General features: G+C 42.2%; 1 protein-coding gene across 12 annotated transcripts in view; it reads left to right on the plus strand.

Moving 5' to 3' along the window:
- Positions 1 to 1,120: 1,120 nt before the first annotated feature.
- MAP7D3 (MAP7 domain containing 3) overlaps positions 1,121 to 27,606 on the plus strand; it is a 72,702-nt gene continuing 46,216 nt past the window's right edge. For 3 of the 12 annotated variants that reach the window (XM_073641279.1, XM_073641281.1, XM_073641283.1), the window contains exons 1-3: positions 1,123 to 1,381; positions 27,035 to 27,133; positions 27,215 to 27,295. In XM_073641279.1, the coding sequence (XP_073497380.1) occupies positions 1,336 to 1,381; positions 27,035 to 27,133; positions 27,215 to 27,295 (226 nt within the window). In that variant the 5' untranslated portion in view covers positions 1,123 to 1,335. Of the gene's footprint in view, positions 1,382 to 27,034; positions 27,134 to 27,214; positions 27,296 to 27,606 lie in introns of all 12 variants that reach the window. The other 9 variants (XM_073641285.1, XM_073641286.1, XM_073641287.1 and 6 more) reach the window with 6 other exon arrangements.

The raw sequence follows: 27,606 nt of genomic DNA on the forward strand, positions 1-27,606 counted from the left end.
TGTGGTCCCCACCTGCAGAACCACTCCTTTATTGAGGGTGTCTTGATAATTGCCAATAATTTCCATCTATTGTCTATTCCATTTGCACAACAGCATGTGACATTGATTGTCAATCAGTGTTGCTTCCTAAATGGACAGGTGGATTTCACAGAAGTTTGATTTACTTGGAGTTATAGTCTGTTAAGTGTTCCCTTTATTTTTTTGGAGCAGTGGACATCATGCGCACATAGCCCAACAGGAGTTTTTTTTAACTTTTTTTTTCCTGAAGAGTGCATGTCCCTTATTTGAAGCATATCCTGAAGGAAATTCACCAAACAAGGCATTGTTCAAACAAAACGCTGCAAAGATAACTTAAGGGAAAAAAAAACTTCCAAAACTCTTCAAAAAGGCTCAGAAAAACTCCCCAAAAATAGATGAATTGGTCCTATAGACCTTGATTTGAGGGGACTCTGCTTAGCACCCCTGTAGTTTCACAGGCATGGGTTGAGTTTTGCTTAGAACGGGGTAAAGTCTGCAAAATATTTTGAATATTGATTTTAAACAATATTTATAAATAAATTATAGGAGGATCCACATTAATATATGCTACATTGTAATAATTTGTCGTAGTTGATGGATTGGAGTAGGGATAATTTGCTGCCACAGATTTTGCTCTCTGAAAGCAAACTTGTGAACCTGTATAACTAAGGTTTATAATGTTCGGCATATTTATTAATGCAATGGCGCCAATGGACGCCATATTTATGCAACTTCCTGCTAAAACTTGTGTAGTGTCAGACAAAGCAGGCGTAACTTGTTGAGTGGGCAACATGCCTCCTATCTATAAGAACGGGCACTGAGATGTTGCGTGAAGCCACCGGGCACTACTAAGGCGCAGGCTCCACTGACGTTACATAGCAGCGCACCCATCGGAGACGCGCCAGGACTAATAATTCAATAGGCCTAATTTATCAAAAGCGTCTAAAAGAGAAAATGCCTTTGTTGCCCATAGCAACCAATCAGAGCTCAGCTTTCATTTTTAAAACAGCTCTGGAAAAATGAAAGCTGCGCTGTGATTGGTTGTCAGGGGCAACAAAGACTGGGCGGTTTTGATAAATCTGCTTTGTGCCAGGTCCTGTCACACGCTGCTGCTGGGCTGTAAACACCAGCCTCAGCATTATTAGTCCTGCTGGAACTTGTAGTTCTCGGCTCGTTCAGGGATACAAGAGGTAAAACCCAATCACAGACTTCTCCCTAGCAACAGCAGCAGCAACAGCCGCCGTGCGTGATTCCTCTACGGCGCATGCGCAGCCCGGGGCTGACAGCGAGAGAGCGGCAACACCGGGGGAAAGGAAGATGGCGGACGGTAGCGGCAAACTGAAGGGGCTGCGGGAGCAGATGGGTAAGAGACGGCACCCCTTCTACTGCAGGGGGCTGTGTATGGGGCGGAGGAGGGAGAGAAGGCGGCGGGAGGGAAGCAGAGCTGCTCTGGTGGGCTGGAGGCTGTGGGAGGACGTGGCCTGTCATGGAGGGAGAACTCAGGAGGGGCTTCCCTGGCCTGTTACCCGGGGGTCCTGCGGGGAAGTGGAGGACGTGTCACACACAGCAGTCCCTCATCTGTGTCCTGAGTCCGGTGAAGTGATTGGAGCATCAGGACTCATGTGGGGAACTACTAGTGCCAGCATGCCCCTGCTAGCTGAGCAGCCTCCAGTACTTCTTGTGTATCAGTGTCTGCCTTCTGACGGATTTCCTAGGTGGGCACAGACCATTACCCTGCTGTATGTGACATCGGGCAGAGCTCAGAGTCTGGGCAGAATAGTGACAGAAACTTTCCACCAATCACACGCCCTGTGCTGGAAACCGGGGGTCTGTGTGTGATGTGTGGGGTCTAAATGGTAGGAATCCAAGAATGGTGGTCCTGTGCCCCCCGAGTCATGGGGGCTACTATGTAATGCGTGATTAGTGCCCCATTCACTCCTATGGGACCACCTCCGCTCACACCCACATCCAAGACCCCTGTTTTCAGGATGAGTGGGGATCTGAATGCCCAGACGCCTTCATGTAGGTGAAAAATGTTAGCAAGATAAACTGTTTAGGCTCCGTTCACATATTGCAGATTTCCAGCTTGTAAAATCTGTTGCATTTTACTGTACCAGGAAAGTGGACGAGTCTTAATTTACTGTCATCCATATTCTATGCTGTTTTTTTGGTGCAGAATCCCGACAGAAATTGGCTTTTTGCATTTTCTGGTGCGGATATGTACTTTTTTCTTGCTGATTTAACCCATTCACTTCAGTGGGGACCCTAAAGACTGCAGGTTATACTATTGACTAGGCATTGTTTTGTTGCATTTGTTTGTTTGGGTGAGGGATGCTTTTCTATTTAAAAAAAAAAAAAAACTTATAAAAACAAGGACTAAGTTTGGAAAATATGCAAAGATATGGGATGCCGAAACTCTGAGGATTTCAGTTTAAAAAATCTGCAACAAATACGCAGTGTGAGAACCTAGGTTTTAGGTGGTCATGCTCGTCCAGGCAGAAGTTGTTGATTCCCCTTTGCTTTAGGGCTCATTCACACACCAGTGTTTTTCGTACGTGTTCTATTTTTGTTTTTCGTGGATATCACGTGTACCTATAATAGTTCACATGTGTCAGATTTTTCGCAGACTGAGCAGCCATTACAGAATCGCGGAGACACACGGATCAAAATCGGCAATACAAGTCTATGAAAAAAATGGACAGCACATAGATGCCATCCGAGTGCAGTCCAATTTTCACGGCCTGTTAAATAGAAGGCGGAGAAGCTTTTCCCTCGTACGAGAAAAACTTATGAAACTGACCGAAATCACTGATGAAACTCGGTCAGTTTTCCTCGTACGCAAAAAGAACTGATGTGTGAATGAGGCCTTACATGTATGTGAGTTTTCTACATGGAGAGGTACATTGCGGCGAAAAACCAGTTGGAAACGTATCTTCCCAGAGAATATACGTTTCTGAAGCTGAAATTCAGCATGGCCGACCTTTTTTTTCCCCCAGCACCATTAGTAGTGGATAGCCTGGACGCACCATAGGCATAACGTAGTTGGCCCATCCACCATAATTGGTGTGTTTTGTATGTAGTCACTGTTAGGACTGTTTTGGATGCTGTAGTGTCCTCTCCTAACTCTACATGTCTGCTGATCCGATCATCATTCGGCATTGAAAGCTGGGGTGGTCTAAGCTTCAGTAGAACCACAAGGGTTCGGGTTTTGTTGGATTTCAAGTCAGAAACTGACCTTCTGGAAAAACTAGGTGACCCATAATAATGGCTGCCATTGTATCTCTTGTCGAGTCGTCATCCAGCTCCTGGAGAGGTGTAAAATCAAAGACGTCTCAAGTGAAGGGTGTGAGATCTGTGCTTGGTGCAGGGTTACTGCATTGGATATATGTCTGATGTTTGCAGATCTGCAGCCTTGTGAGACTGTCAGGGGTGTGCTCAGGGGCAGGGACGGTCATATGAACGCACACAAGACGTCTGTGCAGCTTCCTCCCATAGCTGGGAACCAAAGTTCTGCATACTGTGAGGCCGACTTCCGCTCTGTCACCGTGTGGAGCACAAATGTGACAGTCATTACATTTCCGGGGCTTTTATGGGTTTCCTATGCCATGCAGCTACTGCTCCTGCGCTTCCTCCATGGTTGTTTGGGTGCCTGTCTTGTATTGTTTAGGACACTTAGTAAAATATTAGTACATTGCTGCAGAACAGTATAGGAGATGTTTAGTGCTGTGCCAGAGGAGTCCTAACACATCACATGAGTTTCTACTATATTTAGGCATTTTCAGAAAAAGTGCAGCGAAGCTCTGGACACTGGCGTCATGGGTTTTTCTAGATGTGTAACATGAATGCTGTAGATCCAGATCCTGGGTAGGTTTAGTGCATAATGTGCATGTGTAACATGAGTTTGTTTGGGTTGACACAGATTTTGCCCCTTCAGGTTCTGAGATCCTCGGTCTAATCCAGGCCCTCTCCCCAGTGGCCAACAAGGAATTCTTCACCTTCCACACACATTTAAACCAAAGAAATTCCTTGCATTTCATAGAATTACAACATTTTCTATTCATAATATGAATGCCGTTATCAAGGGAAAAGATGGTTTTGCCCTCAAAAGGAATCTGTCAAAACAATCCACCCCCCAGACTGTTTATATACTCATGTTGCTCTTGGAAAGATAATGTTCTCCGCACCTTCACTTCTATAATCTGTTGCTCATTGAATGAAAAATCGCTGTTTTAATTCACATGCAAATGAGGCTTAAGTGCTCTGGGAGTGTCATAGCACTTCCCAAGCCTCTGCCTCCCTAGCCCTGTCCCACCTTCTTCTGTCTGATGGGACTGCGCTGTCAGTCAAGCCCGAGGAAGGTGGGGCTGGGTGGGAAAGAGAGCCATGGAGACAGATGCGTGGGAAGTGCTTTGACAGACCCAAAGCAGTTAAAGAAGTTGTGCACTACATTTCTATTGATACTCTATCCGTAGGGCATCAGTGTTCGATTGGCTGGGGTCCCGCACCCGGCACCCCCGCCGATCAGCCGTTATTGGTTCCAGCGGCGGTGGCCGCCGGCCGGAAGTGCTTACATGCGGTGCTTAGCCGTCTACCTGTAGTAGCTGCCGCGAGGTACTACACATCCGCCTATCATTGAATAGGAGGCGGATGTGTAGTACCCCACGGCGGCCAGTAAAGCTAGACAGCCAAGCACCGCATGTAAGTACTATCGGCTGGCTGCCACCTCCGCTGGCACCGATAACAGCAGATCGGCCAGGGTGCAGGACCCCAGAGTAACAAATACTGATGCCCTATTCTTTGGATAGGGCATCAGTGGAAAAGTAGTGGACAACGTCTTTAAGTCTCGTGTGCATGTGAGTTAAAAATGCGATTTTTTTTTTTTTTTTTTTTTTTTTTTTTTTTTTCAGTTAGGGAGCAACAGATTACAGAATTAAAGGTGTGGATAACATCTTTCAGAGGGCAACATGACAATGTGAATAAGTCGGGCGGAGGAAAAAATTGTTCATGTGAACAGCACTGTTGAATAACATAGTTCAATGTGTTGTCCAATTAAAAATCAGATAGCACAGGTACGATTTATACTCTCGTCTGGATGAGACCTAATCTCACAGTGGAGCAGCCAGTTTTCCATTACAAAACAGCTTCAGGAAAACCCTCGGCTTTTTACTGAAGCGGCTCCACTGTTGGTTTTGTTGTCATTCTTCACGGTGTTGCTCTGCCATCGGTGTCTTTCTCCTGTATCTGATATAATAGAGAGAGGGCAGCTTCCAAACGAAGCCGCCCAAATAATGAACATGGAAACAGAAAAAACTGGCTGGCACTTCCAAAACAAGAAATAGGTGTGAACAGGTGCTTACTAGGAGCAGCTACCATCATATACAACTAACAAACAAAGCAGCGCACTGTAACGCTAAGTATGCGAACATGAAATATACAGTGGGTAAGGAAAGTATACAGACCCCTTTCAATTTTTCACTCTTTGTTTCATTGCAGCCATTTTGTAAATTCTAAAGTTCATTTTTTTTCTCATTAACGTACACTCTGCACCCCATCTGGACTAAAAAAAAGAAAGAAATGTAGACATTTTTGCAAATTTATTAAAAAAGAAAAACTGAAATATCACATGGTCATAAGTATTCAGACCCTTTGCTCAGACACTCATATTTAAGTCACATGCTGTCCATTTCCTTGTGATCCTCCTTGAGTTGGTTCTACTCCTTCATTGGAGTCCAGCTGTGTTTAATTAAACTGATAGGACTTGATTTGGAAAGGCACACACCTGTCTATATAAGACCTCACAGGTCACAGTGCATGTCAGACCAAATGAGAATCATGAGCTCAAAGGAACTACCCAAGGAGCTCAGAGACAGAATTATGGCAAGACACAGATCTGGCCAAGGTTACAAAAGAATTTCTGCATTACTCAAGGTTCCTAAGAGCACAGTGGCCTCCATAATCCTTAAATGGAAGAAGTTTGAGACCACCAGAAGTCTTCATAGACCTGGCCTTCCAGCCAAACTGAGCAATTGTGGGAGAAGAGCCTTGGTGAGAGAGGTAAAGAAGAACCCCAAGATCACTGTGGCGGAGCTCCAGAGATACAATAGGGAGATGGGAGAAAGTTCCACAAAGTCAACTATCACTGCAGCCCTCCGCCAGTCGTGCCTTTATGGCAGAGTGGCCCGACGGAAGCCTCTCCTCAGTGCAAGACATATCAAAGCCCGCATAGAGTTTACTCAAAAACACATGAAGGACTCCCAGACTATGAGAAATAAGATTCTCTGGTCTGATGAGATGAAGATAGAACATTTTGGTGATAATTCTAAGCAGTATGTGTGGAGAAAATCAGGCACTGCTCATCACCTGCCCAATACAATCCCAACAGTGAAACATGGTGGTGGCAGCATCATGCTATGGGGGTGTTTTTCAGCTGCAGGGACAGGATGACTGGTTACAATTGAAAGAAACATGAATGCTTCCAAATACAGAGTTATCCTGGATGAAAAACTCTTCCAGAGTGCTCTGGACCTCAGACTTGGCCGAAGGTTCACCTTCCAACAAGACAATGACCCTAAGCACACAGCTAAAATAACAAATGATTGGCTTCAGAACAACTCTGTGACCATTCTTGACTGGCCCAGCCAGAGCCCTGACCTAAACCCAATTGAGCATCTCTGGAGAGACCTGAAAATGGCTGTCCACCAACGTTCACCATCCAACCTGACGGAACTGGAGAGGATCTGCAAAGAAGAATGGCAGAGGATCCCCAAATCCAGGTGTGAAAAACGTGTTGCATCATTCTCAAGAAGACTCATCACTCAAAAGGGTGCTTCTACTCAATACTGAGCAAAGGGTCTGAATACTTATGACCATGTGATATTTCAGTTTTTCTTTTTTAATAAATTTGCAAAAATTTCTACTTTTCTGTTTTTTTTTCAGTGAAGATGCGGTGCAGAGTGTACATTAATGAGAAAAAAATGAACATTTTAGAATTTACCAAATGGCTGCAATGAAACAGAGTGAAAAACTTAAAAGGGTCTGAATACTTTCCGTACCCACTGTATGAAATTTGAATTGCATTACTGCTGTTGAAAATAGAAATAAATGAGAAATCTTAGTGCATAAATTGGCCAATTCATGTGTATCTGGTAGTCACGTTAAGGCTTTTCTCAAAATTCCAGGACCCTATGAGTGTGAACTACTCTCTAATAGACTCTAAGTGTCTTACATACACATGAATTGGCCAATTTTTGCGCTAAGATATCTCATTTATTTCTATTTTTTAGAGCAGTAATGCTATTCAAATTTCATTTATTTCATGTTCGCATACTTAGCGTTACAATGTGCTGCTTTGTTCGTTAGTCAAATAATGAACATGGTACATCTCTTGCCTGCTCCAGGGTTTCCAAACCCTGAAGCTGTGAAAGGGAATCTGTCAGCAGGTTTTTACTACTGCATCTGAGAGCAGTATGATGTAGGAGCAGAGACCCTGATTCCAGCAATGTGTTACATACTTAACTGCTTGCTTTCATTTTGATAAAATCATTGTTTTATCTCCTAGAAGTTCACTGAGCTCTGTGTAACTCCACTCACACCACTGATTGACAGTTTTCTCTGCACTGTGCATAGGCAGAAAGCTGTCAATCAGTGGTAGGAGCACGGTTATAAAGAGCTCATGAACAGTTTACTAGTCCTCTAGTGATAAAATCACTGTTTTATCATCAGTAGATTATCAAACTACACTAAGCAGCCCAGTAAGTGGCTCATTTATGGAATCAGGGTCTCTGTCTACATGATGCTGCTCTCAGATTAGTTGGCAAAAACCCGATGACAGATTCTCTTTAAAAGAATTGATGTAAGCCAGAGCATGTGCACAGCAGGGTCGTTTTGACATTGCTGTGCATTATGTCCTTTTATTGTTTCAGTTTTTCAAATGGAATCTACCTGAAAAAGACTACAAGTGCACATACCCTAACATAACGTGCATTTCACAGGTTATTTTTTTTTTTGTCCATGCAATTTTCTTGCCAGGAATGGATCCTAAAGCCAGAAGGCACCTTTAAGAAAAGTTCTGTTCCTTTAATCCACATGATTTGGCTTCAGAAGACTATTAAAACATCACAAAGTGCCCCAGTAGTGTGTTCACAGCTTTCGTGTTCTCTAGGGACTTTGTTGCGGAAAGTTTGTCAATTGTCCCATTCATCTGGAACAGCCTCTTTCAGATGAGTGGAACTGATTACAAATTCCTGCAGCGTCAGTATTTATCTGACGCCGGATTCACACATCCGTATCTCTGTCCAAGGACTAGCCTAGGAGACCGATGAGTTCAGGTCAGAAGACAGTCTGGAAATCACAGATCTTGATTCACGGATTTGTTAATTTGGCCTCGTGGTTTCAAACAGCATTTTTTTTAAAAAAATTCCACTTTCTTTTTTCCTTCAATTTGGATTCAAAAGTAATGGGACAAATAAAGGAAGTGGTATCCTGTTGAGAGAAACCGCACAGTATGGATGTCCAGATTACTGGTTGGGAAATCTGCATCTTATTACTCTATTGGCTGGAAAAAAGTCTTGATGTGCTGCTTCAAAATCTGCGGTTTGTCAACTTATGGTTCATATTTTCACAGCAGACTCCACTCTTTGAAATGCATGAAATCTGATTCACAATCCACTTGAAAACTTGCACAATTTGCAGCAATTCATTCTGGATTTGTAGCTAAAATTTTCAAACCTCCATCAATTGATTCAATTTCCCCAATTTGTTTTGGTTGGAGGAAACAGCCTGGGGTATGTCCACACAGAATCCTTATGCCCGAAAACCTATCAGCAAGCGCTCAAAAGAATGAACATATGCAGTAAAGACTTGCTTTTCTTCTGTTCAGGATTTTGAACGTCTTTTAACCTCTTATGGTTCCTAAAAACACCAAGACGTTGAAATAAGTGACAAGTTAATTCTTTTGTTTTTTGTTTTTTTTCCGCTTGGAACTGGAAAACGATCTGTACTTTACAACACAAGAGAATGGCAAAGCTCAAAAAATGCCCGGAAGTCTTTTGGAGTGTTTTGCCATAGTTTTTTTGCTTGGCTGTTTTTTCATTATTCAATTGAGTGGGAAAAAAAGAACTGGAAAACGACAGCAAATATGGCTTCACAAAAAAAATGGGAAAATGCCCAAAAAACCGACGGCGGCCAAGACCATATATATATAAATAATAGTAATAATAAAAAAAGGTACCAAAAAACAACAACACCACCAAAGCCACTTTAAGAAAAAGTGCCACAATTGCTGTTGTCTGCTTGAAATACTTGGCGGGTTTACTTGAATTTAAATAACTTCATATATACATAGCCTTAGGCCTCGTTCACACATCCGATTTTTACATACGGTACATGTTCTGTCTGCATTTTTCACGGATAGAACACGTATCATTATAATCTATGGTACTAATCACATCGTCATTGATCAAAATTACCCATGCAAGTCTAATGGTCAGTGAAAAATCACTGCCAACACAACACTGGCATCCGTGTGCCATTTGTGTACTGTTCGTTTTAACATTTTAATGGAAAGGAGAAGCTGCAACTTTTTCTTTTAAATATGAGAAAATCACTGATTGTAAAAACTGAATCACTGACTAAATACAATTGAAACTCCGATTCAAAGCATTGATGAAAATTAGAGTTTTCTGCGTACAAGAAAAATGACCGGATGAGCCCTAACGCTAAGTACACACTCCGATCAGTAATGGTTTGATGGCTTCCATACAGCGGGATTTCAACGTTCCCCTGATGGAGCCATTGTGCTCCTATGTGGCGGAATACGTCTTTTCAGACAGCCAAAAGAGCGTAGTTGTGACGTTCTTGTGCCCCTCTGAAAAGATGTACTCTGCTGCAAAGGAGCACAAACGGAGTGCATTAGAATTCATTCATTGTAACGCATGGGCACGGATCCATCTAACCACTACTGAAAGCATTAGCCTTAGGGTATGTGCACACGCTGAGTATTTTGTGTGGAGAAATCTCTTGGCAGGAAAGCAAATCCTCAAATACGTTGCGTTTTTCCACTGCATTCAATGAGTCAAGAACGCACAGAGAATTGACACGCTGCAGATTATTTTCTGCACCAAATCTGCAAGTCAAAAACACTAAACGTGTGCATGACACTTCAGCTTTCTCATTCACTTTGCTGGCATCAAGTTTTGCCAGCAAATCTGCTTGGCAAAAACGTACCAAATCTGCAACGTGTGCACACAGCCTAAGACTGCGTTCACACATTGCAGCTGTGCTGCATTTTTTTGCCACAATTGAAATAAAACCAAAATGTTTTTTGCACAGAATTTGAAAACTCGCAGCAAGTGATGCATGTTTGTTGTGTGGGAAAAAGAACGCACCGCGACCACAATGTGTGAACAAGTCCTAGCTCCTTTATAGTTATCGGGAGGTGTAATGTCTCGTATCTAAAGTTGTTGCTTCAGTTTAAATATTTTCTTAGCTCTTTCCTCGATAACAAGAAGTGTGATAATTTTGAGGAAGAAAAGTTTTGGTGTTTGTTTTTCTTCTTTTTTTTATCAACGGCTTTTCCAAGATTAACAAGAAGCCTGAAAGGTGCTTAAATATAGATATACTGCACTTTGTTTGACATGGCTTTCAAATGAGCCTGTGGGTGCTTCTTGTGCCACCGATTGTTGCCTCTATTTGCTATGGGTCTAGTGGAGAATATTTGTTTTAACTATTTTTTCCCACAGAATTTGGAATGAAGAAAATATATGTATAAATTTGGAGGCATGTAGAATTACAGTATAGATTTAGTAAGACTAAAACAGAGGGTTTTTTTTAACCAAAAGTATATTGCTTGGCATTACATTGTATCCATTAATGAAGATGAGACAATCCCTTTAATTCTTTAATTAAGGCCTCTTTTTTTACTTGGTCCATCTTCACAGGCAGTGCTCGCAGAAGGCCCCGGCGGTTGGGCCATGTTTTCCAATCCAAACGCCATCCATGTTTCACTCCATGCTTGTTCACACCATGTGTTTTATGACGCCATGCTTATATGTTCCCACCATAGGATTTGTGACACTATACAGACCAAAAGTTTGGACACACCTTCTCATTTAATGATTTTTATGTATTTTCATGACTATGAAAATTGTACATTCACACTGAAGGCATCAAAACTATGAATTAACACATGTGGAATTATATACTTAACAAAAAAGTGTGAAACAACTGAAAATATGTCTTATATTCTAGGTTCTTCAAAGTAGCCACCTTTTTCTTTGATGACTGCTTTGCACACTCTTGGCATTCTCTTGATGAGCTTCAAGAGGTAGTCACCGGAAATGGTTTTCACTTCACAGGTGTGCCCTGTCAGGTTTAATAAGTGGGATTTCTTGCCTTATAAATGGGGTTGGGACTATCAGTTGTGTTGTGCAGAAGTTTGGTGGATACACAGCTGATAGTCCTACTGAATAGACTGTTAGCTGCTTTTTTCTTGCCGTAATACAAATTCTAAGTAAAGAAAAACAAGTGGCCATCATTACTTTAAGAAATGAAGGTCAGTCAGTGTGAAAAATTGGGAAAACTTTGAAAGTGTCCCCAAGTGCAGTTGCAAAAACCATCAAGCGCTACGAAGAAACTGGTTCACATGAGGACCGCCCCAGGAAAGGAAGACCAAGAGTCACCTCTGCTTCTGAGGATAAGTTTATCCGAGTCACCAGCCTCAGAAATCGCAGGTTAACAGCAGCTCAGATTAGAGACCAGGTCAATGCCACACAGAGTTCTAGCAGCAGACACATCTCTACAACAACTGTTAAGAGGAGACTTTGTGCAGCAGGCCTTCATGGTAAAATAGCTGCTAGGAAACCACTGCTAAGGACAGGCAACAAGCAGAAGAGACTTGTTTGGGCTAAAGAACACAAGGAATGGACATTAGACCAGTGGAAATCTGTGCTTTGGTCTGATGAGTCCAAATTTGAGATCTTTGGTTCCAACCACCGTGTCTTTGTGCGACGCAGAAAAGGTGAACGGATGGACTCTACATGCCTGGTCCCCACCGTGAAGCATGGAGGAGGAGGAGGTGTGATGGTGTGGGGGTGCTTTGCTGGTGACGCTGTTGGGGATTTATTCAAAATTGAAGGCATACTGAACCAGCATGGCTACCACAGCATCTTGCAGCGGCATGCTATTCCGTCCGGTTTGTGTTTAGTTGGACCATCATTTATATTTCAACAGGACAATGACCCCAAACACACCTCCAGGCTGTGTAAGGGCTATTTGACCAAGTAGGAGAGTGATGGGGTGCTACGCCAGATGACCTGGCTTCCACAGTCACCAGACCTGAACCCAATCGAGATGGTTTGGGGTGAGCTTTTCCGCAGAGTGAAGGCAAAAGGGCCAACAAGTGCTAAGCATCTCTGGGAACTCCTTCAAGATTGTTGGAAGACCATTTCCGGTGACTACCTCTTGAAGCTCATCAAGAGAATGCCAAGAGTGTGCAAAGCAGTCATCAAAGCAAAAGGTGGCTACTTTGAAGAACCTAGAATATATGACATATTTTCAGTTGTTTCACACTTTTTTATTAAGTATATAATTCCACATGTGTTAATTCATAGTTTTGATGCCTTCAGTGTGAATGTACAATTTTCATAGTCTTGAAAATACAGAAAAATCTTTAAATGAGAAGGTGTGTCCAAACTTTTGGTCTGTACTGTATATGTTCCCACCATAGGATTTGTGACACTATACATATATAATCCCACCATGGGATTTGTGACACTATACATATATGCTCTCACCATGGGATTTGTGACTACATGCTTACCAGTCCTCCAGCATGGCATTTGTGAAATCCTGTGTTCCTGTTCACACTATGGGATTTGTGACATCACACTTATCAGTACTGTGCATGAGATTAGCTCGCTGCAGGAGTCATTCTCCCCGACTCCTCTGCTGAGCGGCCAGATGGGTTATAGCGGGGACACTTAGGACAGGTGAGTATATGGATTTTTTTATTCTTATTTTTACAGGTGGACACTGCAGGAGCAGAATACTACTCTCATCATGGTCCCATGCTGGTGCTGATCGCAGCGCCAGCAGGGGGAACAATGATGAAGGCAGCGTTCAGCACCCAGCACTTGGGAACAGCGCTAACTGTACCGCTGATTCCCAGGCGTCGGTACGTGTGCCACACAGGTGCACACAGATATCTCCGGTACTGTTTTTTCCAGCACTGTAACTATCAGGACGTGGGAAAGAGCCCTTATACACATTTTGTGACTGCTACTTCTGACTGACCGGAAGTCAGAGATAATGGTCACAAGTAGTGTTGAGCGAGTGTGTTCTGTCCGAGTATGCTCGGGCCGAGCTTCGAGTATTTATAGCTGCTCGGTGATATGCTTGAATGTCTCCCGTGTGCATGATTTGCAACTGTTTGACAGCTTTATTACATGTGAGGAATGTGTAAGAAATAGACATTCCTCACATGTAGTAAAACTGTCAAACAGTCGCAAATCATGCACACGGGAGCGATTTAACCTTCTCACCGAGCAGCTGTAAATACTCGGAGCTCGGCCCGAGCATACTCGGCGAAAGGGTTAATAGAACATACTCGCTCAACACTAGTCACAAGCTGTCAGTGTACGTCTGTGACCTCGTTCTGGCTCTCATAGATTTACATTGATTTGTGACTTCTGGATCACCCAGCAGACACTGGAGCGATCTTCATATCGCAAACTGCTGGAGATCGACCAGAATGGCGCCAACAACAGAAGACAGCGACTGGTGCGTATAATACTGGGGGAAGGGAATTCGGATTAGTAGCACCACTCCAGTGCTGAAATAAAAAAAAAATGCTGGAGTGGTGCATTAATCTTCTATATTGTTACTTTATTGCTCTGAGACATGTCAAACCTGAAATCCTTGTTTTTTTTATTTTTTATTTTGAATGTGTTTTATTACAAAATGATTATGTATATTTGTCTGTTAATCAGCTGAAATCTAATGTATGGAATGAGTTTTGTGCCCTTAAGTGCTTCATTCCTGTTCCTCGATCACACGAACCTCATGGCCTATTTTGTATTATCTGAACAGTCACAACTCAGCAATGTGGAGTATTTATATAGTTAAAGGGCTTCTGTTCTTCTAATACCTGTAATTATTTTTATACTGTGTGTATACTTTTTACCCAAGTAAAGGACCACTCTCATGGTTTTTTTAATATCTCCGCTTCATGTGTCTGTGTAATAACATACTCATCGCTCGCCATCTTCTGCTGTCTGGAACTGAGGTCACTTTTTGAATTTTCGCACTATAAGTTTAAAGGGGTATTCCCATCTCCAAGATCCTGTCCCAATATGTAGCATGTGTAATAATAATAATCATATTAGTAAATATCTCCAATTAGAAATGTAGTATATTTTTTTCGGATTCACTATCTCTTACCTCATGTGCAGGCATTGCAGGACCTTGGGTATCCATGGTTACGTCCACTGATAAAGTCACATTTAGTTAGCTAGTTGCTAGTGGTCTTAAGCATAGAAACCGAAGGTCCTGCGATGTCTGCACATGAGGAAAGAGGTAGTGAATCAAAAATACTATACTACATTTGTAATTGGTGGTATTTGCTAATATTATTATTATTACACCTACTACATATTGGGATATTATCTTGGAAATGGGAATACCCCTTTAAGGATTTGTGACCACGGTCAGGAGCCGTCTGTGGCCTCGACGTTGCAGGATAGCCCTCTGCCTTCATTTTATGCAAATGAGCTGCACGGCTTTTTTTCTTCTCATTGATGTTAGTCTATGGGGAAAGTCCACTTGCGGACCCGCTAGAGAAATTGATATGCTGTGGGTCTGAAAGACGCGCCTCATGTCAGTTTCTGCGGGTGATCCGCAGGTGCGCAGAGACTCGTAGTGGACATGGGATTTCTAGAAATCCCATCCTCTATGCTGTAACATCTGGCTGCTGCGGGTTTGACGCTGCAGAGACACGCAGCGTCAAACCCGCAGAGCAGCTTCTGACCGTGGGCACATACCCTTAGGCTCTCGAGCCTTGTTCTGAGTTTCATGGACTTACATTGAGAAAGTGATTTACACTCCACACAGAAATCTGTTCATCCCATTATGCCAGGATACAATATAAGCCGGAAAATAAGTGTAAAATACTAATGCACTATATCTAGAAAAAAAACCTCAAATGTGTATATAAAATATAGAGCAGTATGTAAAATGATGATCAAATAAAAAGTGTATGTTCATCTTTGATCACGAGAGCCTGGCCACAGGCAGTGTTGCTGGAGGGAGAGTTGGTGGTTTTCTTGGAGTTTCTTCAGGACTCTTTATAACCCTGGCTCTTCATGAGCAGGTTACATACAGCACTTATCGCATTGATGGAGCCATTCGCTTCCAGGAAGCTGACAGTCACTTTGAACATTGTCTGGCCTCCATCCTGGCAGTGTTTAGGTTTTTCAGACATGCACAAAAACATTGTCTTCAACATTTTTGTTCATGTCTGAAAAAAGACAAAGACTGCCACAGCGAAGGTCAGATAGTGTCCAAAATGACTTTGCTGGCTTCCTTGAAGTGAATGGGTCTGTTGGGGTTCATATGACCAATGTCTCCACATTTGAGAAAAATGGTCCGATTATTCTGATCAGAGTGGCATCAGTTCTTCTCTGATGCGGAGAGAAAAAAAAAATGTTTCTTCACCTTCTCCATTCTGTCAGTCCATGAAAATCATATCATCCGAGTGCGGTCCTTTTTTTTTTTTTTTTTCCGGGTCCATAGATCTGCAATGCCGATTTTGTTCCAACACTCAGATTAAAATTGGACATGTCTCCATTTTTTCCCCATGGACCACTAGGTCCGAGGAACAAATCAGACATCCACAGCCTCATTAAATATAATTGAATATAATAGGTACGAGTGCTGTCCGTGAAAACAAGACCGCTCTCATACGGGAAAATCAGTTGCGTGCAAGAGTCCTATAAGGGTTGGTAACTACGTTTTAGATTTGACACCCCCCTACAATTGATTTTACTGTCAGCAATACATTTACCTTTAGGGCTCGCTCACATCTGAGTATAAAATCGGCGAGTGCAATGTGAGGAAAAATCGCATTGCGCCTACACCAATGTTATTAACCCCTTTACCCCCGAGGGTGGTTTGCACGTTAATGACCGGGCCAATTTTTACAATTCTGACCACTGTCACTTTATGAGGTAATTACTCTGGAACGCTTCAACGGATCCCACTGATTCTGAGCCTGTTTTTTCGTGACATATTGTACTTCATGATTGTGGTAAAATTTCTTCGATATCACTTGCGTTTATTTGTGAAAAAAATGGAAATTTGGTGAAAATTTCACAATTTTCAAAATTTGAATTTTTATGCCCTTAAATCAGAGAGATATTTCACACAAAATAGTTAATAAATAACATTTCCCACATGTCTACTTTACATCAGCACAATTTTGGAACCAAATTTTTTTTTATTATTGGGGAGCTATAAGGGTTAAAAGTTGACCAGTGATTTCTCATTTTTCCAACAAAATTTACAAAACCATTTTTTTAGGGACCACATCACATTTAAAGTCACTTTGAGGGGTCTTTATGACAGAAAATACCCAAAAGTGACAGCATTTTAAAAACTGCACCCCTCAAGGTGCTCAAAACCACATTCAAGAAGTTTATTAACCCTTCAGGTGCTTCACAGGAATTTTTTGAAAGTGGAAGAAAAAAATGAACATTTAACTTTTTTCACAAAAATGTTACTTTAGACCCAATTTTTTTTTATTTTCGCAGGCTTATCAGGAAAAAATGGACCCCAAAATTTGTTGTGCAATTTCCCCTGGGCACGCAGATACCCCATATGTGGGGAAAAACACTGTTTGGGCGCACGGCAGGGTTCGGAAGGGAAGGAGCGCCATTTGACTTTTTGAATGTAAAATTTGCTTGAATAATTAGCGGACTCCATGTTGCATTTGGGGAGCCCCTGATGTGCCTAAACAGTGGAAACCCCCCACAAGTGACACCATTTTGGAAACTAAGCCCCTCAGAGAACTTATCTAGATGTGTGGTGAGCACCTTGAACCCCCAGGTGCTTCACAGAAGTTTATAACATTGAGCTGTAAAAATAAAATTTTCACATTTTTCCCACAAAAATGTTTTTCAGCCCCCACTTTTGCATTTTCATAAGGGTAACAGAAGAAATTGCACTATGCAGTTTGTTGTGCAATTTCTCCTGAGTTAGCAGATACCCCATATGTGGGGAAACCCACTGTTTGGGCGCGCGGCAGGGTTCGGAAGGGAATAATTAATTAATTAGCGGACTCCATGTTGCATTTGGGGAGCCCCTGATGTGCCTAAACAGTGGAAACCCCCCACAAGTGACACCATTTTGGAAACTAGACCTCTCAGGGAACTGATCTAGATGTGTGGTGAGCACCTTGAAACCCAAAGTCCTTTACAGAAGTTTATAACACGGAGCGGTGAAAATAAACAAATCAAAGTTTTTCCACAAAAATGATGTTTTAGCCCCAATTTTTTTGTTTTCACAAGGGTAAGAGGAGAAAATGGACCCCAAAAACTTTTGTGCATTTTCTCCTGAGTACGCCAATACCCCATTTGTGGGGAAAATAGTGTTTGGGCGCACGGCAGAGTTCAGAAGGAAAGGAGCACTGTGTGACTTTTTGAACGCAAAATCGGCTGAAATCGAGAGCAGACGCCATGTCGCGTTTGGAGAGCCCCTGATGTGCCTAAATAGTGGAAACCCCCCACAAGTGACCCCATTTTGGAAACTACACCCCTCCAGGATTTTTTCAAGGGTATAGTTAACATTTTGAACCCAGAGGTACGACACAGAACTTGATAACATTAGGTCATCATATTGAATAAGTCGTCATTAGTCTTGAGCGCAAGTGCTCGCTACTTGAGTTTGCATCGGGTACTCAGGTATGCACCATGTACTGCGTGTGCTCAAGTGACATGCTCGAGCCCCTGCCCCGCATGTTTCACGGTTATTAGACACCCAAAAAAAAACATACGGGGATCGCTCGTGCATGGCAGGCAATCCCCGCAAGGTTTTTTTTGGCCGCGAAGCATATGGGGTGGAGACTCAAGCTCCCGCGATACTCAATGCATACCTGAGCACCCGATGCAAACTCAAGTAGCGAGCACTTGCGTTCAACACTAGTTGCCATATCGTCATTTATTTTTTTTTTTTACTTTTGAAAAAAACAAACCCAAACCCTAACCCCAACCCTAACATTAGCACAACCCTAACCCCAGCCCTAGCGTTTATCTTTTACGCCGTTCCTCGTGCAGTATAAGTGATTAGATGACCTTATTCTTCGGGTCGGTGCGACTACAGAGATACCAGAATCCTATGGGGTTTTTATGATTGACAGCTGTCACACACTAAAAGACATATTTTGTAAAATCTAGTTTTTGCATCGCCATATTTTGAGAGCTATAATTTTTCCATATTTTGGCCGACAGAGTCATGTGATGGCTTGTTTTTTGTGGGACAAGTTGACGTTTTTATTGGTGCCATTTTCAGGCATGTGACATTTTTTGATCGCTTTCTATTCCAGCTTTTGGGAGGCAGAATAAACAAAAACCAACAATTCAGGAATTGTTTTTTTTTTATTATTTTTTTTATTCTACTCCACGTGTGTTTAAAATTGATAAGGCAGCTTTATTCTTTTGGTCAGTACATTTTCAGCGGTACCACATTTATATTGTTTTTCTATGTTTTGGCGCTTTTACACAATAAAAGCTATTTTATAGAAAAAAATATTTTTTTGCATCGCTTTATTCTGAGAGCTATAACTTTTTTATTTTTCGGATGATGGAGCTGTATGGCGGCTTGTTTTTTTGTGGAACAAGATGACGTTTTCAGCGGTACCATTTTTATTTATATTTGTCTTTTTGATCGCGTGTTATTCCATTTTTTGTTTGGCGGTATGATGATAAAGCATTGTTTTTTGCTTCGTTTTTTATTTATTTTTTTTACAGTGCTCACTGAAGGGGTTAACTAGTGGGACAATTTTATAGGTCAGGTCGTTCCGGACTCAGCGATACCAAATATGTGCACTTTTATTGTTTTGTTTTGTTTTTCATAATAATATTTATTGATGGGTACATAATATTTTTCTTTTTGGTGGATTATTTTTTTTATTTTTTTTTTATATTTTTACAATGTATTTAAAAAAAAAAATAATTCACTTTGACAGTTTTTTTATTTGTTTACTTTGTCCCACTATGGGACTTTCACTTTTTTTTATTCTGATCGCCTGCATAGCATAGGGATGAAGCACCATCCCTGTGCTATGCAGGCTGTTAGCGCTGCACAGGGAGAAGATAGTTTGGTCATGTACTGCGCATGACCAAAAAATCTTCCTGCTGTCTGGTGACCCGGATGTTGTCATGACGACATCGGGTCGTCATGGCAACATCCGGGAAGCCGCGGCAGACAGCGCTGGAGGCCGGAAGAGGAGGTGAGTATACCGATCGCCTCCCCTTAGCCATCGCAATGCTGCGATCGACTTCAATCGCAGCATCGCGGGGGTTAATGTGCCGGGAGCGGCACAGCCTGTGTGCGCACATGATCGCCATGACGTACTAATACGGGTCGGGCTCTTAAAGCCCAGGGCACTGACGTGTATTAATACGTCATGGGCTTTAAAGGGGTTAAATGAGGTAGTGTTCATCTGAAAATTTTCCTCACCTGTAATAGGGGTGAGGGAAAAAAAAATCGCAGCACGCTGCTTATGACCAAGAAAAATGGCTGAGATTCACCAAGACAAGTCAATGGGTGCGAGAAAAAAAAACACATGGCACACTGAACTGATTTTTACGCACACATCTCATAGGAAACCCGACCTTTCATCAGCCGAGTACAGTAACTTCACAGCTGTCAGAATAAAATAGATGGAAAGTGTCAGTGAGATACATAATCAGTGCTTTGCGTGTGTAGTTTACTGTACATGTATTTAGCTAATATAAAAATAAATGAAAAAAATGACATGGGGTCCCTCTTATTTTTAATAACCAGCTGAGGGAAAGCAGACAGCTGTGAGATGGTGGTATTATTCTGGGAAGGGGCCAATTTCGATGGATCTTCCCAACCTATTACTATCAGCTTGCTGCTGTCTGCTTAGCCTTTACTGGTTATTAAAAAAGGGGGACACCAAAAAAAATGACTTGGGGTACCCCTTATTTTTAATAACCAGCAAAGGCTAAGTAGACATCTGTGGACTGATATTAATAGGCTGGAAGGGGGGCATGGATATTGGCCCCTTCCCAGACTAATAACACCAGACCTCCTCCTCTCCAGAAATTACGCATCCAATAGATGCTCCAATTGTGGCACTTAGCCTTGGCTCTTCCCGATTGCCCTGGTGTGTTGGCAATCAGAGTTATGGTTTTGGGGTTGATGTCAGCTTTGTAATGTCCGTTGACATCAAGCCCAGGGGTTAGTAATGGAGAGGCATCTGTCATAAACCCCCATTATTAACACTGTAAGTTACAAGAAAAAAACACACACAGAAAAGCCCTTTAGTGGTAAAAAGCTCTCCTCAACAATTACCCTCTTTTTACCTATTGATTGCCATAAACAAAAAATAATCCAAGCAGTCCACCATAATCCTGACGTCCCACGACGATCCAAGACTCTGCTACATTCGGAGGCTGTGCTGAGCGGTGATATCAGTAACGTTACCGCTCATCACATCCGCTGGAACACAATGGGGGTAGCATGTGAATCCAGTTGCAGTGACAGTACTCAGAGTGGTGACTGAACCAGCGCCGGTGCTGCCCCCATGACTGAAACCGAAATGCTGCCAGAGGGGAATGAAGTTCATTTTCTCCCTGTACGTTAGGCTACGTGCAGGCGCCGGGCCGCATTATAACGCTATTAACCCCATATCTGCAGGTTAATAGCATTTTTTTTTCTGGTGACAAGGCTATTGTAATTCTAAGTGTCTAGAGGGGAAACCCAGTCTTGAATATTTGAATGACACCTAAATGGGGATATGAAGAGTTATGTCCCTGTCACAGTTGAGGAATGAGAATGCTGGATGTCTTCTTTTGGAACAAGTAACTCTGGCTTCTGAATGTTTTTTTTTTTTTTTTCCTAAGAACATTTTTTTTCTCTGTTCCTTATTTTTATTTTATTTTTTTTGCTTCAAATATGATCATCACAGTTATTGAAGGCTCATTACTACGAGATATGCCACAAATGTCTGATATACACCAGCTGGGAAACCATGAGTTCCCTGGTTCATAGGACAATACTTTATGGGGTGGCAATCATATCATGTGTTCTCTTCACCCTCCAAGTTTTTGGAAATTATTGAATATAATGAGCACTAGACTTTGTGTCCATTTTGGAGTTTTTTTTTTAGGAAGGGGTCATACATCCCACCATTGGACAGGGAATGTGTAAAGGGCCGTGCCTTGGTGCTTCTCTTCTGATATGTCCATTCGAAAACTTTTCTAAGTAAGGAGGAAATTGTATTCCCTTTATCCCTCTACAATGCATTTGTATCTTTCTGTGCAATTTGTCTGTAGATGTGCAATAATCAAACTCCTTTTTTTTTTTTTAAGCGTTCAATTTTATTTTTGGTAAACCACCACAAGTAATTTTATTCACCAATATTTCCCCATTACATAAGTGTGCATTATGTATGTGCATCATTATAGTGACTTCCTGGTTTCTGAAAACCCCTGTCCCCAGCACAGTTTTGTTTTTTTCAAAAACTGTGCCTTTCTCACCCTCTCCGGTTCCAGCCTTGAGTCTCCTCCGCTGCTCCTAATGTCTGTTATTGTCTACAGTTCTGACATCTCATCGAGTGGTTCGTGCCAATTATTAGCTGCATTGCAGACAATGGCTGTCACTCAGCGTTAGACCTGGGGAGGATGAGTAAAGCAAGTTTTTTTTTAAAGTCATAAACATCTAGGAAGAATAACTGCAGAATGGCACAATGCTGAGTTATAAAAAAAAAAAAATATTGCAGAAAATATTTAATGGAGCATTTGCATGTTTACTAAAATGAACATGTCGGGCCCTTTAGTTTCCCATTGTCTGTGGAGCTGCAGACACCAGGTAATTATTACTAGACTCATAGTTTGTGCTTTCAGTTCTTACCTTGGGGAAGCATATTATCCTGACAATGGCCGTTACCATGGTGAAATGTCCTTTCCTTCCTTCTTTCTATTTGATTGCGTAGTAACTAGTAGAAATAGACTATTGAGGATAAAGTCTTGAGAGATTTGGTTGCTGCAGCACCTTTGATCTGGAAATGTTTATCGTTACGTGTTAGTCATATTATCATGTAAAAGGCGTATGGACATGCACAGTCCCAGTAAGAATCGGACAAACTGACAAATGTACTTCAATGGAGCTGTTCAGAAGACAGTTTTTTTTCACACAGACCAAATGTAAAAAAAAAAAAACCTAGGAAATTGAATTTGACCATGTATATTTTAAAATGTTGACTGTTTACTTTCACACTTTGGTTGGCTCTTGAGTTGATCAGGTATTGTTCAATTTCACACCTTGGTGGGCCAATGTTGACTTTGCACACATCACAAATTTAATTAAATTGTACTAATCCTAACTGCCATTCTCAGGTGAGAACACCAAGATATTGTGGTTTAAACTTGGGAAAATCACAAAAATAGATGGGGTTCACATACTGCTGTATATGCCTTTTTTTTCACTAAAAACGCAGCAAATCCTGATACTTTCATTTTTTGCTGCGTCTTTGTACTTACTCATTGCTTTCTATGGGTGAAAAAACACTGAAAGAAGTGACATGCTGCCGTTCTCAAAAACACAGCAGTTTTCCAATTTAGTCAGGAAAAAAAGCAATCTGTGTGTATGAGATTTCTGAAATCTCATAGGTTTTACTGGTACTGTAAAATCCAGCTTAAAATTTGCATAAAAAACTGTGTGAACCTAGCCTTAGGGTATGTGCAGATGTTAAGTATTTGCAGAAATTTATGCACCATTTCTTGGCAGGAAAAATGCAGCAGAAAATAGGTGCGTTATTGTTGCTTTTTAACTGTGTGTCCACTATGCATTTTTTAAGATATTCTGCTGCAGAAACGCTTAAACGCATGGTAGAAGGTCTGCAATATTCCTCAATGATAATCCAAATGTGCTGTGCACATGCTGTGGAAATTTCCGCTGCGGATTATCATTGCGGAAAAAAACGCAGCACTACCAATTATTTTGCGGAAGCGCAGCGTTTTCGCCGCCATTGACTTGCATTGGAACGCATGGATTCCACATCACTGCATCTGTACATGCGGATTCCATGCATTCCAATGTGCTTATGGTACCCGGGTGTAGAGGACAGGAGACTCTCCTCCGGACCCGGGTACCATAGAACCTGTAAAAAGAGGATAAAATAAAAAATATACATTATACTTACCTTCTGATGGCCCCCGGTGTCCTTAGCGATGCATCTCGGCTTATCGGCAGCTCGCGATGGTCTAAAAAGGACCTGCCATGACGTCATTTAGTCATGTGACGGGTCACCCGACCACTGACGTCGACAGGTCCTTTAGTGTACCGTGAGCTGCCGGCAAGCCAGGACGCATCAGATATAGACTGCGGGGGCCATCAGAAGGTAAGTATAGATTTATTTTTTTGACATTCTCTCGGGTCACGGTATATAAATCCATGCCGTTTACATGGATTTATATAGTGTGACCAAGTTGTCAAGCACTTTCCAAGTGATGCTAAAATCGCTTGTCAACCCGCATGCGGAAATGCAAGTGAAGAAAGCTTCACATCTACATGTCCCTGGCAGGAAAAACGCATGTGCAATCCGCATGTGCAATCCGCATGTGCAATCCGCATGTGCAATCCGCATGTGCAATCCGCATGTGCAATCCGCATGTGCAATCCGCATGTGCAATCCGCATGTGCAATCTGCATGCGTTTTTTCTGCCAGGGAGATGCAGAAACGCTCAGGAAATATCCGGAGCATTTCTGCATCGTGGGCACATAGTCTTTGTGTTTTTTACATGCATTTTTGTTTCAAATGTTTCCCCAATCATTAGTATGGGTGAAATCTGCAGCAACAACTCTGAAAGAATTGACATGCTGCAGATTTACATTTGCACCAAATCTGCAGGTTACAAATAAGCAAAGTGTACATGAGGCTTCAGGATTCTCATTCACTTTGTTGGCATCAGGCGACCCTTTTGGTTTTTTGTTTTATTTTTTACAAATCTACACAGATAAAAGCGCAACAAAAACAAATCTGCAACGTGTGCATAGACTTTTTTAGTTGACTCAATTTTTATCCATGTGCGCATGTTCAGTATTTGGTCAGTCTTTTACATCAGTATTTGTAAGCCAAAACAAGGAGTTGAACAATCAGAGGAAAAGTATAATAGAAACACGTCACCACTTCTGTATTTATCACCCACTCCTGGTTTTGGCTTACAAATACTGATGTAAAAAAGACTCACCAAATACTGAATGTGTGCATGTAAGGAATCAGTGTCCGCACTTCAATTTCCTAACGTTGCTCCAGCGGACCAGAGTGTGATTGAAAAATCGGCTTGTGTATAAGCACATAACTTGTGTGTGATGGGGTCAGCTAGATATTAGTTTTAAAACTAACTCACAAAGCAATGATTTTATGAGAAATTACAGGGCAGGTTTTAGCAACGTGACAGATTAAAGGATTATTATATCCCTAATATGCTCAGGGGTTGTGTGGTCCAAATCAATAAGTCTGTAGCCCCTCTGTGTACCGTGAGCTGCCGGCAAGCCAGGACGCATCGGATAAAGACTCCGGGGGCCATCAGAAGGTAAGTGTAGATTTATTTTTTACCATTCTTTCGGTCACACTATATAAATCCATGCCGGTTGCATGGATTTATATAGTGTGAACAAGTTGTCAAGCACTTTCCAAGTGATGCTAAAATCGCTTGGAAAGCGCTTATGAACCCGCATGCGGAAATGCATGTGAAGAACGCTTCACATCCGCATGTCCCTGGCAGGAAAACGCACGTACAATCCGCATGTACAATCCGCACGCGTTTTTTCTGCCAGGGGAGATGCAGAAACGCTCAGGAAAAATCCAGAGCATTTCTGCATCGCGGGCACATAGCCTTACAGGACATTTCATAACTTTCCCAAATTCTTATGAAAACATTTACAGCACATCCTGCATTGTACTACTGAACCCAATTTATTATATATTTTAGGAGTCTGAGTGGGTCCATTTTATTCCGATTCCACAAAAATGGACACTGATTCCACAGCCCTGAAAGCGAGTGCGCATCTACCGTCTGGGAGTATGTATAACTCATACTTACCCTCCGGTCCTGGCTCAGAAGCCGGCGAATCCCCGCAGTGCACAGTGAGTGCTCTGGGGGGATTCATAAGCCTGCAGACTTATTGATTTGGTCCAGACAACCCCTTTAAACATCTGTATACAGGCCCCCAATGTGTAGAAGTCTGTCACATCTACTTTCAGTGGGATCAGCCGACCATCTCTTGTGCATGGGTGCTCCCGATTGTCCCTTGTCAGATTATGATGGTGGATGTGAGGATCGGGGGATGATTCTGGAAGCAGCTCTCTGATGGAGGACACAGGGGCGCTGGGCTGAGTGTGAGTCAGGAGAGCTGTCAGTCATACTTCAGCTGACAGCTATATAATGTGTATCAGCTTGTCACTTACTCATATAATGTTATTAATAGATCAGTCCTACTGTACTTTCCAACCGTACGTTACATTTCTGTAAACGTTTAGATATATATCCAGTATTTCTGTGTAATGTGTGAAGGCTTTCTATAGGGACCTTGTTCTTGGCTCTGCAGATGGGAATTTCTATATATAACGGGCTCTTTGTGGATATTCTGCTGCCTGGGCAGACTTTTGTCATTTGCTTTCATAGACTAAATGGTCTTTTTGTTTGCCGTGTTTGTAAAGATATCCCAGCAATATAAGAAGACATTTACCGATTGTGATGTCATTCTGATAGGACAGATACTGTGTGATAAAGAAGCTCAGTCATTAGCTGTAACTGACTGACAGTATACTGCTCTTTCCTGCTGGGCCCAATAAAATCTATATTCAGTTTCATTTTATCTGGCTTTGTAAGGACACTCTATGGCTGCCAATTAACCTTAAAGGGAACCTACCACCTATTAAAAAATGCCTACCTTGGCGCAGCCATTGAGCTCAGTGATTGGCTACAGCAGTTATTTGCTCAGACGACATGATGTCACCGCTGCAGCAAAAACACCAAGACTAGCAGCGGCTGGGAGTCTGCTCTGGACCGGGCAGGGTGTGTATCTGCTCCGTTATTTTAGCCATTTTGCAGCATTTGGGGTCCACTTTCTGAAAGTGGAAAACCCTTTAAAGCGATGCAGCAGACTTGGCATTATTGCATGTTGCTAAAAAGCGTACGTTCACTTTAAAGTGATGACAAATCACTGGGATATGCTATCACTTTATAACCATGGGGGGCCTGACCACATCACTTAGGTCTTATTTTATACCCTTTTTGCAGTTTTGTTCCCCCTTTTTTGGCTACTAAAATGGACATGTCTTCTATCCATGAAAAACATTGACTTGACCAGAATACTTCTGTTAGGCCCTCATTGTTTTTGTTTTTTTTTCTTCTGCAAGTGTCCTCCTTTTCACACAGGCACAGAATTGTAGGGTTTCTGTACCCGTCAGAACAGACACTTTCAGAAAAAAAAACCCCACAAACGTAGTTCAGATGAACTCTGTTTGGGTCATTGCAGTCTATGGCCCTGTCGGGTTCATCTGAGGGGGATTCAGGCAGAAGACCCGAACGTTCTGCAGAAAAGCAGAGTGAACAGACCTGGTTATTAAGGGGTCAGTAAGTAGCATTTTGGTTAGTCCTATAGTCCCAATAGTGTAGACTGTTTGCTGGTCCCTAGCACAAACTAGCAGTAATAGCCTTTCATTATCACACATGTAGCTGGTGTATTTCAGATTTGTTCTTCTTTTGTTTAGTGGCCGCAGCACAAGCAATAGCCGATGAGCGCAGAAGCCAGACCGGATCCAGCCCCGTCCCTGCTCCGTCCTCAGTCAGCGTAAAGACCACTAAGCCAGGTAATCTTTATTTCCGGTAACAGGTTTGTGTTACTCTGCCGTTCTGCAGTGAAGTGATCGCTCACGTCTATCTTTTTATAGTAATTGATGGCTCAGCTTTAAGAACAGATGAGAGGCAAAGATTAGCTCGGGAACGCAGAGAAGAGAAAGAGAGGCTAAATGGTAAGCTCTGAGTCTTTGTCATCTGCGAATGTATTCGCTTGGTAATACAATGCTCCGTACGTCTTACGGGTGCATTTACATTTAACAATTTTTCAGCATTAAATAACTCCCAGTCGATTATTATCCGATTCATACGGGCCGACCCCACTTCAGACGTGCACTGCGCTATCTGAAATACATCATTCAGTGCTTTTAGGCTGTCTTTGGCCTCGGCAGCACAGGTCCTGTTTACACGAGACAATGCGCTGCCGAGAAAGATGATCTTTTGTGCAAACCAAAAGATCATTTCACCCAACTAACGAGAGATTTCC

This window comes from Phyllobates terribilis, unplaced genomic scaffold (genome assembly GCF_046119375.1).
Source record: "Phyllobates terribilis strain yellow unplaced genomic scaffold, ASM4611937v1 Scaffold_7__3_contigs__length_470593459, whole genome shotgun sequence".
NCBI lineage: Eukaryota > Metazoa > Chordata > Amphibia > Anura > Dendrobatidae > Phyllobates > Phyllobates terribilis.